The 14,816-nt window shown below is 37.3% G+C and overlaps 1 protein-coding gene across 23 annotated transcripts in view; it reads left to right on the forward strand.

Annotated features, from left to right (window-relative positions):
* Positions 1–14,816, forward strand: part of ARPP21 (cAMP regulated phosphoprotein 21) — a 146,384-nt gene that overhangs the window by 40,955 nt on the left and 90,613 nt on the right. For all 23 annotated transcript variants that reach the window (XM_064506500.1, XM_064506501.1, XM_064506487.1 and 20 more), the window contains 4 exons: positions 3,545–3,689; positions 4,922–5,000; positions 6,278–6,337; positions 7,262–7,402. In XM_064506500.1, the coding sequence (XP_064362570.1) occupies positions 3,545–3,689; positions 4,922–5,000; positions 6,278–6,337; positions 7,262–7,402 (425 nt within the window). The remainder of the gene's footprint in view (positions 1–3,544; positions 3,690–4,921; positions 5,001–6,277; positions 6,338–7,261; positions 7,403–14,816) is intronic.

Raw genomic sequence — 14,816 nt, forward strand, 5'->3', positions numbered from 1 at the left:
TACTGATAGCGTTATATTCCCAACAACTGGTAGAGCTGTGTGCCCCCACCACCACCACCTCACCCAAGATATTGTAGCACTGGTGATAGTCTTTGTAGACTCACTTTGAAAAACAAAAAAGCGAAACTAAAAACATGCTTTTTTGTTTGCCTGGTAAAGGAAAGACTTCAACAGTCAAAACCAAAATAACATAAGCACTGCCTATAATTTATAAGATGTGTATCTGCAAATGAGATCAGCCATAGAGAGAGTTTAAGCAAACGATTTCTGTGAGCCTAGCACAAAAACAAAAAATCACATTTAAGTGTACTTTCTTGTAGTTTTCTCTATTGACTTGAAATGAAACAAATTCAACTCTCCTCTTGGCTTATAAGTATGGAGAGGGATTTTTATTTTTTTATTTTTCTTTTTGAAAGACCAAAAACAAGGTTGTTTAGCAGGGGGACTTCTACATGTTCTGCTGCTCTACAATGATGCTTATGCAGTAGATAGGCAGGTTATTTTATCAGTTGTTCTGTTGTAGGTATATGCTTTTAGCTTGACTTGCGTTACTCAAGATGCGTGGCCTTTGTTCTGCTTTTATTTGTATTTTCTATTGTTTAATGGAGAATGAAAAGGAGGGTAGTATAAATATAAAGAGATTGTATTGAACTTCGCATGGTAGTTTATAATGTACTGCACAGGACATGTATTAAATGTCACTGAGACTGGCAGGTTTTGAGGTAAAACTCCTTTCCAAATCGCACCCTGATGCCAGACAGAGGAGGGATTCCTTTTGCACACAGCCTCTGGTCGTCCCTCATTTTGACCAGGTACGACAAACATTTCTTTGACCATGTTGAAACATTTGCGGGAGATAAAATGCCTCCCTGGACCCCAGCGTCTGTCTCCTAAAGACAATTGGCTTGGCGTAATGAATTAAAGAAGAGCTGTGTTTTGTTCTCCCTGACCTCTTCCTGGTGAACGCAGCTCAGCTTTGCAATGGAAAGCTGGACCTGCAATCTCCTCCTTGGACTGGATGAAGGATACAGGAAGTGTTAAGCCAATCGAAACACTTTTTGCTTTCATTTTAGAGGTGAAAAAGCCTACTTTCTGGGTTTTTATTAATTATTTTATTTTAATGGTTTACAAGCACAGGGAATTAATTACCAGAGAATGTATGGTACATTGCCAGAACTACAGAGTATGGATTGTACTGCAAACTTGATGTTTGTATTTATATTTGAATACTTGCCTTCATTTTCCTGTGTAGGAAAAAAAACATGTTTACCTGTATTACTTGATCTTGAACGCTTACCTGATGGTTTACTATGTCCTTATTTAAAAGGAGTGTTGCCTTTAATGTTATACTATTGACCTATAAGTGTATTATTGCAACTTGAACATTTATTTTGTTGTTCACTATACTTACCTTGTATCACTGTATTTATTAACATTGTATTTTATTATTGAGAAAAATCAATAAAAATATAACAAAATATACAATAGATTGCTTTCACGACTCTACAGCCCTTTTGTGTGTTTCTTCTAGTGCAAGCAAATATATTAGTATGTTATATGTAAACTAGTAGATACTGTATGTTCATATGTGTGCTTATGTGTAAAGTCTGTCATTTTTCTTTTCATTGAAATAAGTGCATTTTAACAGCCACTTTAAAGTTTAGGATTGGTGTCCTGAGAATGAAATGGCCAGTTACATTTTTCTCCTCTGTTTTGAAAAGCTAATGGCACAGTCACTCTACTTTGGGCAGTGCAGGGAATCCAGTTACCCTTTGGGGTCTTTCTGCAGTGGTTCATCCAGAGTTTGTCGTTTGATTGAGAAACTGAACTGCCATTTCAAGTGAAAGAAGGCAGACATAATGCTAGGTTAGTCCTTTGAGTCCTCTGAGCAGGTTAGAAAACATTTTTCTATGTATCCTTATCTCAAGTGACCAGGAATTCCCACTCTTTCCCTATGTACACTCAGTTTTCAGCTAATGTTTTCATCCAAAACTAACGAAAGTGGGGATTAAGGACAGTAGTTCAGGTTATTATTTTGGCTCTAGGGCTTTGTTTCTCTTTTACAATGCTTTTTGTCTGAAGTCTACTATACCTCATTTGAGCTTCATGAAAGAGTAGATAATGAATAAGCTGAGAGATTATTCAATTTCTGTCTTACTGTGGCATGTTTATGCTGATAAGCTTGTTCTGTTAGGGTTTTGTCTTACATGTGTTGTGGTGGCTGATTTGTAATTAAAAAAAAAATAAGAAATCTAAAATTTGTAATAATTATTGAAGGCATCATTTGAATTCAGAATGGTCTGATTTCTTAAAAACACCCCTTAGTTTAAAGTTTTGTATTTTTGTATGCAAGTATCTTTGGAAAAATGTGATGGAAGAGAATTTAGCATTCAAGAAATTCTGGTTTTCTCCAGTATTGATAAATTTGGATTTCATTTACATGATGGCTGAAATTTATCAGGTATGCAGGACTCTCATATATTAAAGAAAATTGTATTACTGGAGAGTTTTGCAACAGCTGAAATGAAGTATGCGTTTTTACACATTTAAACATGTAGTGTTGTTTTGGCCATTTTTCTTCAAAAGAATATGAATACTGACATATGAGTCTTTTAATTTTGTACAATCAGATTCTTTTCTTTTGAAGTTATAATGTTATTATTTATATATTTCAAGAAATACCAATTTGTCTTTTGTTGAAACAAAAATTATAAAGTTTTATTGTAAGTGGGGAATAACAAGTTATTAAAAGCAAATCCGAAAAGGCAAGGCAGCATGAATTCTCAGTTTTAGTTAACTTTTTCTGCTTAAACAGAAGCATGCTTTCCAAGGAATTCATAGTTTCTGAAATACTAAAGTTTTGAGGATAAAATTTATGAAGCATTGGAGAAGTTTGCTTAGCTCACTTCATTTGAAAATTGCAGTGCACACTTTCCCCGTTCTGCAAACGGCATGTTTGCAAGTGCCTTTAAATATAGGCACCTGATAACTTAATGAACAGTCTATGTACAACTGAGTTTATCATATCCTGGTACTCTGGTACTACTAGAGCCCAGAAACTCAGTCTGACTGATACTACATCTGTGTGTGCAGAACAGCTCATGTGAACCTGCAGTATTTTTCGTGAGGGGAAAAAAATGTTAGGTTTTTCAGAAAGCTATTCATTGATAGTTATTTAACATATTTAATGTTTATTAAATTATAGAATTTATTTAAGGAAGCTCAGATAAAATATAGTTCACTTTTCTAACAGCTCTTGATTGAGAATTATTAAAGTGGAGAATAATGTGCCTTTAATGACGGTAGACTAAAAGCTTGTAGTTTGCAAATATTAGGGAAGAAATACATCTAACAGTAGAATTTGGCCTTTAAGATGTCATTATTCTCCTGGAAAAATTAATTTTTTGAATAGGAAAGAAATGTATCTGGCTTCAGCTTTTCTGGCTATATACAGTATAATGCAAATCTCTGCACATTGGAAGCCATGGCAAGTTCACTGAATCTGGCCCTAAATTTATCCTTTTTTTTCCCCCACCCCCAACAGGAATCCATACAACTACAGCTCTCAAGTTTTCCTAGCTTACAAGAAGAAGATAAATCTAGTAAAGATGACTCCGAGAAAGAAAAAGAGAAGGATAAAAATAAAGATAAAAACAGTGAAAAAAACAAGATCAGAATGTTATCAAAAGGTGAACTTAAAAATATTTAAATTGTTATAGTTATTTTTATAGAAGAGATTGTGTGTGTGTGTTTTTATAAGCATGTATTTCTTTATTTGTGTATAAATACCCAGTGGAAGTGTTTTTATACTTTGAAAAATTCAGAACATGAAATGTACACAAGTGAGAGAGTTTTTCATGAAAGTACTGGGCTTTGAAAGGGATAACCCTTCCAAACAGAAGTTTGAGGTGATGTTTATATTTTTTCATATAAAATTATTCTTCTGAAAACTTGTGTGTTGATGTGAACATACACGTGTAAATATATGCATGATTATATAAAAGATAAGTGTGAAGCTACAATACACTTTTTTCCTACCAATGCTAATATAGTGGCATGTCATTTGTGCAACGCAGGCAGCAGAGCAATGCTCTTCAGTACAGCTCCTCTCCCATAGAGAATCTCTTTAATGCTATAGGGAAATCCACCCATGACCTTTAACCTGTATTGCAATCTGCTGTTAGAGATCTCCATCACCTATTACACTTATGACTTCTTCAGAACAGATTTTGCATCTAAACTTCTGTATTTGTAATAGTCGATGGTACAAAACTACAGCATAATCTCTTAAAAATAATCCTTGCCTACCTGGATGCAGATCCGCAGCTGGTGTGAATTGTCAGTCAGCTATCACAGTTCACCCCAGCTGGAAGAGCTGCATCTACTTCTGAGTCAGGCTGTATACTAATGCTGAAAAATTAATTCTGACTACTGTCACGCATCACTATTAGCTGCCCACTCTCAGATGTCATTGGATTTTAGTCTGTTCATGCAAATAGAATTCCCACTGGCAGGATGTCTCATTCTCTGTTTATACAGTGTATATTAAGTGATTCAAAGGTGTACTGATTAATAGACTTTTTTTTTTTTTTTGGATGTAGTAGGTGAAGGGAAGAACTTGGAAGGGACTGGACTGGCTTTAAATGTTTCCTGTGATTTTGGAATGACCAGCACTTTGTATCAGTATCTAGATTTGGTGCTGTGTTCTCAGTGGAACAATACAGAGGAAGCATGAACGTCCACTTGGTGTTTCTTGGAGTAGATTTTTTTTTTTTTTACCTAAATTCCAAATGAACATTTTCTTTTTAGAACATCTGCGTACAGATTGTTGCTGGAAAGTGGAATTTGATTTACAGTGTAGCTTAAACTTTACTGTTGAAATGAAATAAATGAGTGGGGAATGTTTGTTTTGTTTTTGCAGATTGCAGTCAAGAGTATACAGACTCAACAGGCATAGATTTGCATGAGTTTCTGATTAACACATTAAAGAATAACCCCAGGTAGGTATTTTCTGCATTATAGCTGGCACTCCTGAAACAGTCCTAGGATTCTAGTAACTGTACACCACGTTTTATTAGTTCTGGAGATTGTTATGAGGAAAAAGTAAAGGAAGTAGGATGGTTACTGAGCAGAAAGCTATCAAAAGTCATCAACTCCTATTCCCTTTCCACTTAGCCATTGCTTAATTTCACTTTCGGTGACATCTGGTTTTTGTCCTTATCTTCTTTGCATATAGCATCTAGATAATTTTAGCAGTAATATTTCATAACCATTGCAGTTGGAGATTTGTATATGAATATAAAGTAGCTTGCTTTTGGCAGTGTTGTACACAATTAAGATCCTATATACAGTGCCAAATTCTCCTCTTGGTATTCCCATAGTTTTCATTTGGAGCAGCAAGCTCATCTCAATGTTAAATTTGCCTCTAAATGTCTAAGGAAGGATCTGTAGCATTTTTGTGTGTTGTGCTTTAAATGTTTGTTTCAATTGAATCTGTTAAATGTGTGCCACATAATTCTGCAATTATAGGAAAAATAGGAATAATTAGGTATGTAACAGCTTGTATAACCTTTTGTATTGATGACAGAAGCTCCCTGGATTGTTTTATCCACACCAAATGAAAAAGCTAAGGAGCGATGGACTCTATCAGGCTTAGAAAAATTGTATGTGTGGGCATACACTGGGGAAATTTTCAAATGTTTATTGGCAGGAGGTGAGAAAAAGAACATCTGAGAACTTTCAAACAGAGCATTTTGATTGAGAAATGATGCAGCATTGCCTCCTGGGAGTCATAGTTCAAAGATGTTCTCTGTGGACTCTCTCTGACTAGATTAGATGTGCTCAGTCTCCTTACTTGCAGATTGATGCATAGTGAAAGATATGCTTCAGACAAAATGTTGAAAATTTCTTTGGATAGCAGTCCTCATGAAAGAGCTACATTAGCTGGAAATCTCATTTTCCATCAAAAAATGATGAAGCACCAAAGCTTTCCCTGGCAATCAGTCTTTCTATGCAAGACATTGATTGCAGCCCTGTGTGGAGGAAAGCACTCTCAGACCATACCTGAATGCAAGGAAGAACTAAATCTGTCACTTAGTGAAAGCACAGAAAAGCAGACTGGAATCTTCTTCAGATGTGCCAATGTGAAGCACATTTCATTTCTAATCAAGAGGGCTGACAACATTTGTAACTTCGTCTTACAAATATTGATAATTTTTTAAATCTAAAATGGCTGTTCATGGTTGATGCTACAAATCCTTGCATTTCTTTTTGACAGGGACAGAATGATACTCTTGAAAATGGAACAGGAAATAATTGATTTTATTAGTGACAACAAGTAAGTTGAGTTCCGCACTTGGTTAAGTCATGTATGTGTATTGTAATGCAAGCTGTGTGAGGGAGGTGCTCGTGTGAACCACAGTGCTAGTGGATGCTGTTACTAGCACATTGCAAGATCTGGCTGTTGTTTCCTGACACATGGTGGTATTGCCTAAAATACAGTAGATGTAAAAGAAACCTTTGCTTTGTGTTATGTCAGCATTTTTCAGTGGCTTCCACTGGCACTAGTCAGGCCCAAAAATGTTAGTAAAGCTTTCAATGTAGAGGATGCAACTCAGTCATCTCTAAGCAGAGATGCACAATCAAATGTGCTATCATAGAGTTTTGCCCATTTGCTACATTATTGCAATATGTTGAAAACTAAAATTGAGCTTTGGTGGAAGGGTTCTTTGGTACTGCATACTCTAATAAAATGTTTCTACAGGTTTAAAAGATAGAGTCAGAGTAGGAGGAGAGGAAGAAAGAATGCTGACAAAAAATAAACATTTTGTCAGTAAGAGAGGGAAAAAGAGTATTTGCCAAACTAGATCCCTCCACCATCACCATGCATGTGACCTTTGGGAGAAAGGCAGAAAGGAGTCATCAGTATCTCAGCAAATCTATGCTATTGTTTGTACAGAGTGTGGCAGTGGGTGGGCGAGTTCTTCCTGGAATATGAAATACCCAGTTGATACGATGTAGCATGAGCTTTGTCCAAATGTAGTGCATGGAAGTGTGTTTGTAATAAACTGTAAATATAATTGCTTTCTGTTGCCTGCCTTGCCATAGCAAACATTTATGTCTAAATGCACAAAGTAGAAAATGTCAGTTAAATTACTGTCCACTGAATTATAAAATGTATTGCTAACGTATTGCTATTGTCATTTTACTATAGCTCTGAGGGAAATGTAATTATCAGTGCGATTTGTTTTCTTTTTACTAGTAATCACTATAAAAAGTTCCCTCAGATGTCATCGTATCAGAGGATGTTAGTGCACAGAGTGGCAGCTTACTTTGGAATGGATCACAATGTGGATCAAACTGGAAAATCTGTAATTATCAACAAGACCAGCAATACAAGAATGTAAGTAGCAATAGCAACCCTATTATGTTTTTGTTGTTCCCTTTCACAAGAGCTGGTTTCTACCATGACTGCCTGGCATTTTTTTTTCTGTCTTTTTTTTGTGGTAAGAGTGAGTGCTGTTTATCGCTTTGGGGGCAGGAGGGGAGCACAAGGATGTCACTACAGCTAGCACTGTGAGGTATCTGAGAATTTAAAGATACATAGCAAGAAATCAACCCCATTTGTTCCTTGCAAGAAATTTATATAGCGTCTTGGAACGTTACTTTCCCTGGCTGCTTCATGCCACCACTTTTGCTATAGAAATGAATTCATGGCTTTACATGTCACCTGATACCAAACAGGTATATTCCTCAATAACCCAAACATACTGTGAAGATAGCCTCTTCCCTCTAATTGGCCCTCTCTGCTTTCAGATTCATTTTCTATCCAACCCGGTCATTTAGCATTTGGACCCCTGCCACCATTTGGACCCCTGCCACCACTTGACACCATTGATTCTCTTTTTTCCTCTCCTGGTTCTAGTTTGTTTTCTTCTCAGATCTTTCAGTAGGACCACAGAGTTCTTATGAGATATAAATTTCTTCGGATGGTTCAAATGAACTGAAAAATTCCTGGCGGGTTAAATTCATGCTGGCATGCTTTATGCTCTCCTCCATGAGCATGTGTAAAGCTAGCAGAAGCTCCGTATGAAGCGCCTTGGCTGATTCAGCAAAGATGCAGTCATGTGCCCAGGCCTAATTAGCATCAAACTTGTTCTGCCAAGTGCCACTTGTGTATTAATAATCGTGGAACCATAGCCTCGTCTCCCTCTTTACCTATAAACTACATCATTAAGAGGAAGTAATTATAACTAGGTAATGAAGTTTTGGTATCTGGTACTGAAACAGGAAAACCCAATTTGAAAATTGTGTACTTCCTGTATTTAATTAGTAGGAGAAATAAAAACATCAATTGCATTTACATATCCGGTAGTTAAGGTGATTTACTTTCACTCAGTTGCATAGAGTAATTTTTTAAAATGCTATGAGCTCCTATTGCAGAAGCTCAGGTCTTGATCTTGCAGAATCAAGTAGTGCCTCTACTGTAACACGGTGATGTTTGTTATTTCTGAGCCCTAAAAATTTTCCATGTATGTGAAGCCAATTTAAGAGCACAGACAAATGTTTTTAGATCCTTTTCATAGGCTATCCCTGAAATATGCAGGCATCTGTAAAGCAACACTTAAAAACATCAATGCTTTTAAAGTTTTGAATAAAGCATGCTCTAACGGTCTGATTTTCAGAAGTCAAGAGAATTACAGTAGCTCAGTAAAACTAAAAATCAAGATGCCAAGGTTTAGCCTCAGGATCTGACAATACCTGCCGCTGTGCAAGGGCTTTGGATATACATAAGAGAAAGAAAGCTGGGTATGAAGCAAACTGGTGTTCACTTTTGAGCTGAAATGGGAACAGTTTGTAGCTCCTCTTGAACAAAACACAGTTAACTGTATTTTAATGTGTTTTAGCCATTCCTCTTTCCTTACATTTGTCCCTTTTCCCTTCACATCTGTGTCACCTCCACAGTGCAGAAACTGTTACAGATCTTTCCTTACAGCATTGTGTTCCCCTGGCTAACTCTGATAATATCACATTAATATCTGTTAATGTCTTGCTGTGTGTTGCTGTACATCTCATAGATGGTAGCATTGAAACTGCTGTTGGAAATGCTTACAGCACTTTCAGGGCTGTTTGAATTCCCCTTCAACAGTCAAAAGTTTATCCGAGTGCTCTGGTGAAGCTGTGGCTTCTTGCATGGTAGGAATGAGAAAACTGGTTGGTTTACCAGGCACTGAGTGGCATCTCGTGGGCAAGCTCAGTGGACAGGACACTGCAGGGGTAGGACAGACCAAATGACCTTGGAGGTGGTCATGCAAGCTGGAGGTGAGGCACGCAGCTAGACAAATTTGTTCTGACACTGTTTGTGTGCAGATGTTCCAGAAATAAACATAGAGCTTTCGCCTTCAATTTATTGAGTAAAGTGATTTTTTATGCACCATATAAACCACAATTTTTTCTCTTCTGTAGTGATTTAATGGTAGATAACCAAATCATATGGAGATAGCATTGCATCATGGTGCTTCCAGTATGTTATTTGCAATATTTTGATACTGCACTACAATAAAGCTTTGTAGAAGTAGCTCTTTTTTCATAATTGAAGGAGATGGCTTTTTTTCTAAATGTCCTAAGCCCTGACAGAAAATAGAGGTTATTAAACAGCATGAATGAGGGTTGATGAGAATTTATTATCCACAGCAAATAATGCATAAGATCCACATCTGAGAGAGTCCACTGTGATTTCATGTGTTCTGCGTTTCGGTATTCTCAGAGGAAACAATTTTATGCAGTTCAGGATCAACACCAAACATGGGCAATGTGTTGACTCTGTTAATTACTACTTGGAAAGTGTCCAGAGTACTGGAGATCGGGACAGTGACTGTTCAACATGGTTGTACTGTAGTATAAGCCTGAGTCTTTATTGTTTTATGCAAGTGTATGGAGGGCCCCAGAGGCAGCTATTCTGAAGAAAGTTTGTGTTCTGACAATATATTATCTCCTTATCACATATGGTTTCCAAAGTGCTTTAGCTGCACGCTCCAGAGAGGGAAGAACATTTGCTTGAGTTCTTGAAGAATTTATACATTATGCACTGCCTGTGACTTTTCTTTGCGTGTGTGTGTGCACACACGTGCCTGTGTGTGCATGCATGTGTGTTTGGGAAGAGCATATGACTCTGCAGAGTCAGTGTGTGGGCTTAAATAAGCGCTGTGTGGCTTATTTCTCTGGTTGAGCGAGGGTTTGTGTCACTTCTTGGCTCACGCTTGCAGGCAATGAGGTGAATTCCTCCCTCCCTCCAGGCAATGAGGTGAATTTATTCTGTTCAGCAGAGACCTCTTATTCTCACTGCCTGCAGGTGCTTGGGGGCACAAGTGTCGGAAGAGTTAATGGCTTTGAGATGGATGGGCTAGTTGGGAGAAGCTGGTAACAACGCGATCTTAGAGGAGCTGCAGCACAGAGTAGGGTCTGTCAGACTGGGGACGGGGATATGAATGGAGTAGATGAGGGCATTGCATTTCTTTCATCAACTGGTCACCTCGAGGGCAACATATGTCCACTTTAATGTACCTGTGCCTCTAAAAGTACTCACTTAAGGGTTTGGAATTTGAGAAAGTGCTTATTGGAGAAATTGTGGTTGGAAGGGGGGCTGTGATTTTTGTGTAGTCAACTGTGTGGTTTTATGAAGAGAGGAAAATGATGGTAGAACTGCATCAGGACTTGATTCTCTCTGGGATTGTGATCCTGGAGCTCTGGTGACCTCTCTGAAGCCTCTCTTAAAAATGCAGTCAGACTATAATGACCGTTTTGCAGTCTGAGGACTATTTATAATGAGGAGCTTAAACTAAGGTGGGTTTTGTTGTCATTCTTGGAATAAGAATAACTCGTACTGTTTATGAACATTTTTTATGAAATGGAATACTAAAGCACAGAGAGATGTTCGCAAGTAGCCGAATGTTACCTCAACCTTCATAAAGATAAGTGTGTGCTCTAGTTTTCATTGAGGAATAGTGGATTTTAAAAATACTTCATCTTCCAATATGATATTTTAAATTAAGAGTATTTTTTTAAAAAAGAACAATTTCCCAAAAGAAATATCATTTTTCCTGGTCTTGTACCTTTTTTTTTTTTTTTGAATTACAAGAGCTCAAATTTTTACTTAAAATGGGACACCTACTTTGTTCAGTATGAAGTTGCTTTTGTGTCACCATTGTATGTATATTTGTCTGTCATCTGTGTCTGCCTGTCATCTATCTAAAGTGTATTTCAAGATACATGAAAATGTATAGGGAATTTAAGTCAGTGGAATATGATATGAACAGAAGTTTGGAACAGAGGCAATATGTTAGACAGGGGCCATTCCAAATTAGAGCCAAAAAAACTTGGATGTATCACTTTTTATTCCGTATATGCCTTATAGCTTTAAAAAAAACCTAGAAGCATTTCAGAGCATCTTTCAGAATTTGTTCAATTTTTTATATGTATCAGTTCAATCAGGTTCATGCAGCTTATTATCTGTAGGTACGTGGAGAAATGCAGAGGAAGTATGTTGAAGTGCTTGATAAATGAAAAGGGTTTTAATTTGGTTGAGATCATCAAGCATGTGCCAAGTATGTCTTTACCACAACCCACACTTGCATTCACATATATTTTTACATAAGCATGAGTGGCAAGGTTAATCAGAATTGAGAAGGTGAAACGTTTATGATATGTAATTGTTGTATTTACATATTTTCATTCATTCTGAGGTGTAACACATTTGCAATGAATTTTATACCACTGCTCACCTCTTCAATTATGACTCTGATTTTTTTTTCCAAGAGCATCATTAATTATAGTCCTTGTTGTAACATTTGGTTCTCTGCTGTCTTACTCTATTACTGCAAAAATGCTTATGCAATATTGGCCCAATCAGAAGGTTTTCCTGTGCCTTCGAGATGATCCAAAGCTTTGGGCAATAATAAGATGTTACATGTATTACAGGGGGTCTAGGGTTGAACTGTAACAGCAGAAGGAGGCATACTGTACAATATGTACTATATATGTCATAACTAAAAAAGTAGGATAGTATATTCCGTTTTATTACCTCCTCTGTGTAAGAGTGATTTGAATCACAAACACAGAAGAAAAGTTCTCCTCAGGCTACTTTGTGTATATGCTGTATTAAAAAGTGATTGTTCTGTAGATAACATCTGTGCTACCCAAGGTGCACTGTACTAATTTCTCCGTTTTACAGTAAGAACCTTGACTTTGGTACAGGATCCTACAGACATGGCAATAAAATGGCATTCACTGAACGTTGGCAATTTCAGTAAGGAATAATTTCCAGAAGATTTTTTTCCCCCAAACTGATGTGCCAAGCAGCCTCCTCGGGATGCCAAAAGTTATGGCCTCTGGAGCGTGCAGAAAAGTATGCCATTTGCCTAGATTGGACAAGGTATTCATGAGTGCTCAGCCTAAATGACTTTTATTTCTTTAAGCAGTTGTTTGCCGATGGAGAAGATAGGACATTTTCCACGCACAATTGGTACCAGTCTTTTTTAGTCAGGTATAAGGTAGTAATTACAGCTGTGTACCTGAATCTTTTTTATTGTAAGGACTCAAGTCAAAGCCGCCAGAGAGTTTAAGGCCCACACTTTTGTTTTTTTCCATTGGAATACAGCATAGTTATCTGGCAAATGGCCTGCTGTATTGTGTTGCATCTGCTTTTAAAGACCTTATGTTCTCCTTGATCGTAATGTATTTGCACAGAATAATGGTGTCGTGAGAGTAGACCCAGTGTTACGAGACACATGATACAGGAAAACATATATGTGAACTCCATTATTTATGTTTTTATTTTTTTTGGTGAGGTTTGCCTTACTTTTTTTCAAGGAGCTATGAAGTTGGCTCTATTCCTTGTTTCCTATTCCCAAGTTACTTCTTTTCTATGCTCACTACAGCACAATTGCTCTGTGATAACTAAGGAATAAGTGAAAAACAGTTGAATATATATGCTTTTCCTCTGGTTTATAATTGCTGTTGCTCAGCCAGAACACCAGTGTCAGGCATTGCCAATGTACAGAGAAATGTAAGGGCATGTAGTAGATACGTTCAACTAAAACGGGAGAACTGTATAACTGAGAAATAACACTCTAATTGACTGAGACATTTTGTTCCAGTTTAACATGCACTAATACATTAAGAAACTAAGGATTCAGTAAGAACATCAATAAAACGTAAGAACATCAATAAAACAACAAAAATGAGAATAACTGTGTAGCTACATAAGTTACATAAACATATGTAGCTTTGAAGTAACAAATAGGTTAGGCTGGTTTTCGTGGATTTATTTCTTGGACATTTTCCAAACAGAAAATAATCTTGGGATGAAATTAGGAAAGTGATTAAGAAAAAAAACTTTCTCGGTGTAATAATAATCCTGTAGGATGCAAGAGCTCAGCGTGCTGGTACTCACTGTGGTGATGCTTGTGCTTCAGCCTTTGGAGTATCGCGAGTCTTCCCTGCTCCCGCAGGGCTGGGAGCTGCAGCGCTGAAGCGTCAGTGAAGCCCCAGGGCAGGGGGAGGCTTTCACAGCCGAGAACAGATGGGGAACTTCCTGGGAAATGCTGCATTAAGGGCAGCTGCAGATTTCGCTTTGAGATTCAGGAAATGTCTGCCTCTAGTAGTGCCCTGAACCTCCTGTGCACTGAAATGCCTCCGTTTTTCATCACAGGAGAGAACGGGCTGAAATGGGGGAAGTGCCTTTGTTTTATCCAGTCGCATGGTGATAAGAGAAGTAATTCAGGGAACACTTACTTATGTTGCTAACTGTTAGGGGTTTTAGCAGTACATTAATATTATGCTACAAGCATTTGTTTCAGGCACAAAGTTGCCAGTATTTCACGAAATGCCTTGTCGGGTGTTGTACACATTGATGCTCATTTAGAAAAGATTTACCTCCCCCCGCCAGTCTTGTTTTTTTAAAATAACTTTCTTCAGCTTAATGATATATGATACAGCTTTTTGTTCTTAGCAGACATTCTCTCGTTTTAATCATATGCCTGTTTTATTTGAAAGATATTTTTTAAAAAAGTGCTTGGCATAGCTGAGGTAGTTCTAAAGTTGACCCTTTTAAATACTGACTTCCCTCTTACTGACCCTTAAATGCTGGCTTCATTCTTACTCCAATCGGTGGAAGCCGTATACTGGACCCATGGAAGTGATGTACTCTATAAATGAGATGTTAGGGTTAATGAACCAGTTCTAATAGTTCCATTATTAAATTTTAGTCTAATGTAATTTATCAAAACTAAATTGTTTATGATTAAGGTGGACAAGTACTTTACAGCTGTCTTATATTGTAATGAAGGGGGCATATTGTAATTAATCAGGGGACATTTATGTTTTTTTTCTTTCTTTTAGTCCTTGCACCACTCTAATAGTATAACCAGAAGGTTATGATCACCTGGGTGTGGGGCGGTGGGAGATTATCCAGGAAAATGATGCTAAGGAATAGAAAGTAGATAATTCAGCTGAGGGAAGCCCTTCCTTTCATAACTACTTAACCAGCATTTTTATCTGCTCTTCCGAAACATATCAGGAAAGTAGCTGTTAATCAAACTGCTGTTTAGTTACTTATGTTTTAAAATTACTGGGGGCAGATCTGGAAATCTGAAATGGCATCAGTGCTTTACTCAGAAGTGACTGTACTTCACTAGTAGATGAAATAATGTCTTTAAATCTGGGGTGTAGTTTTCAGAAATGAGGGGGTGATACCAGCGAGTGAGTTTTTGAAGTGGTCCAAATTGTTCTTAGTAATTGCCTTTTACACTTCTGTTGCC

The sequence above is a fragment of the Dromaius novaehollandiae genome, chromosome 2 (assembly GCF_036370855.1).
Source record: "Dromaius novaehollandiae isolate bDroNov1 chromosome 2, bDroNov1.hap1, whole genome shotgun sequence".
NCBI classification, from domain to species: Eukaryota; Metazoa; Chordata; class Aves; order Casuariiformes; family Dromaiidae; genus Dromaius; species Dromaius novaehollandiae.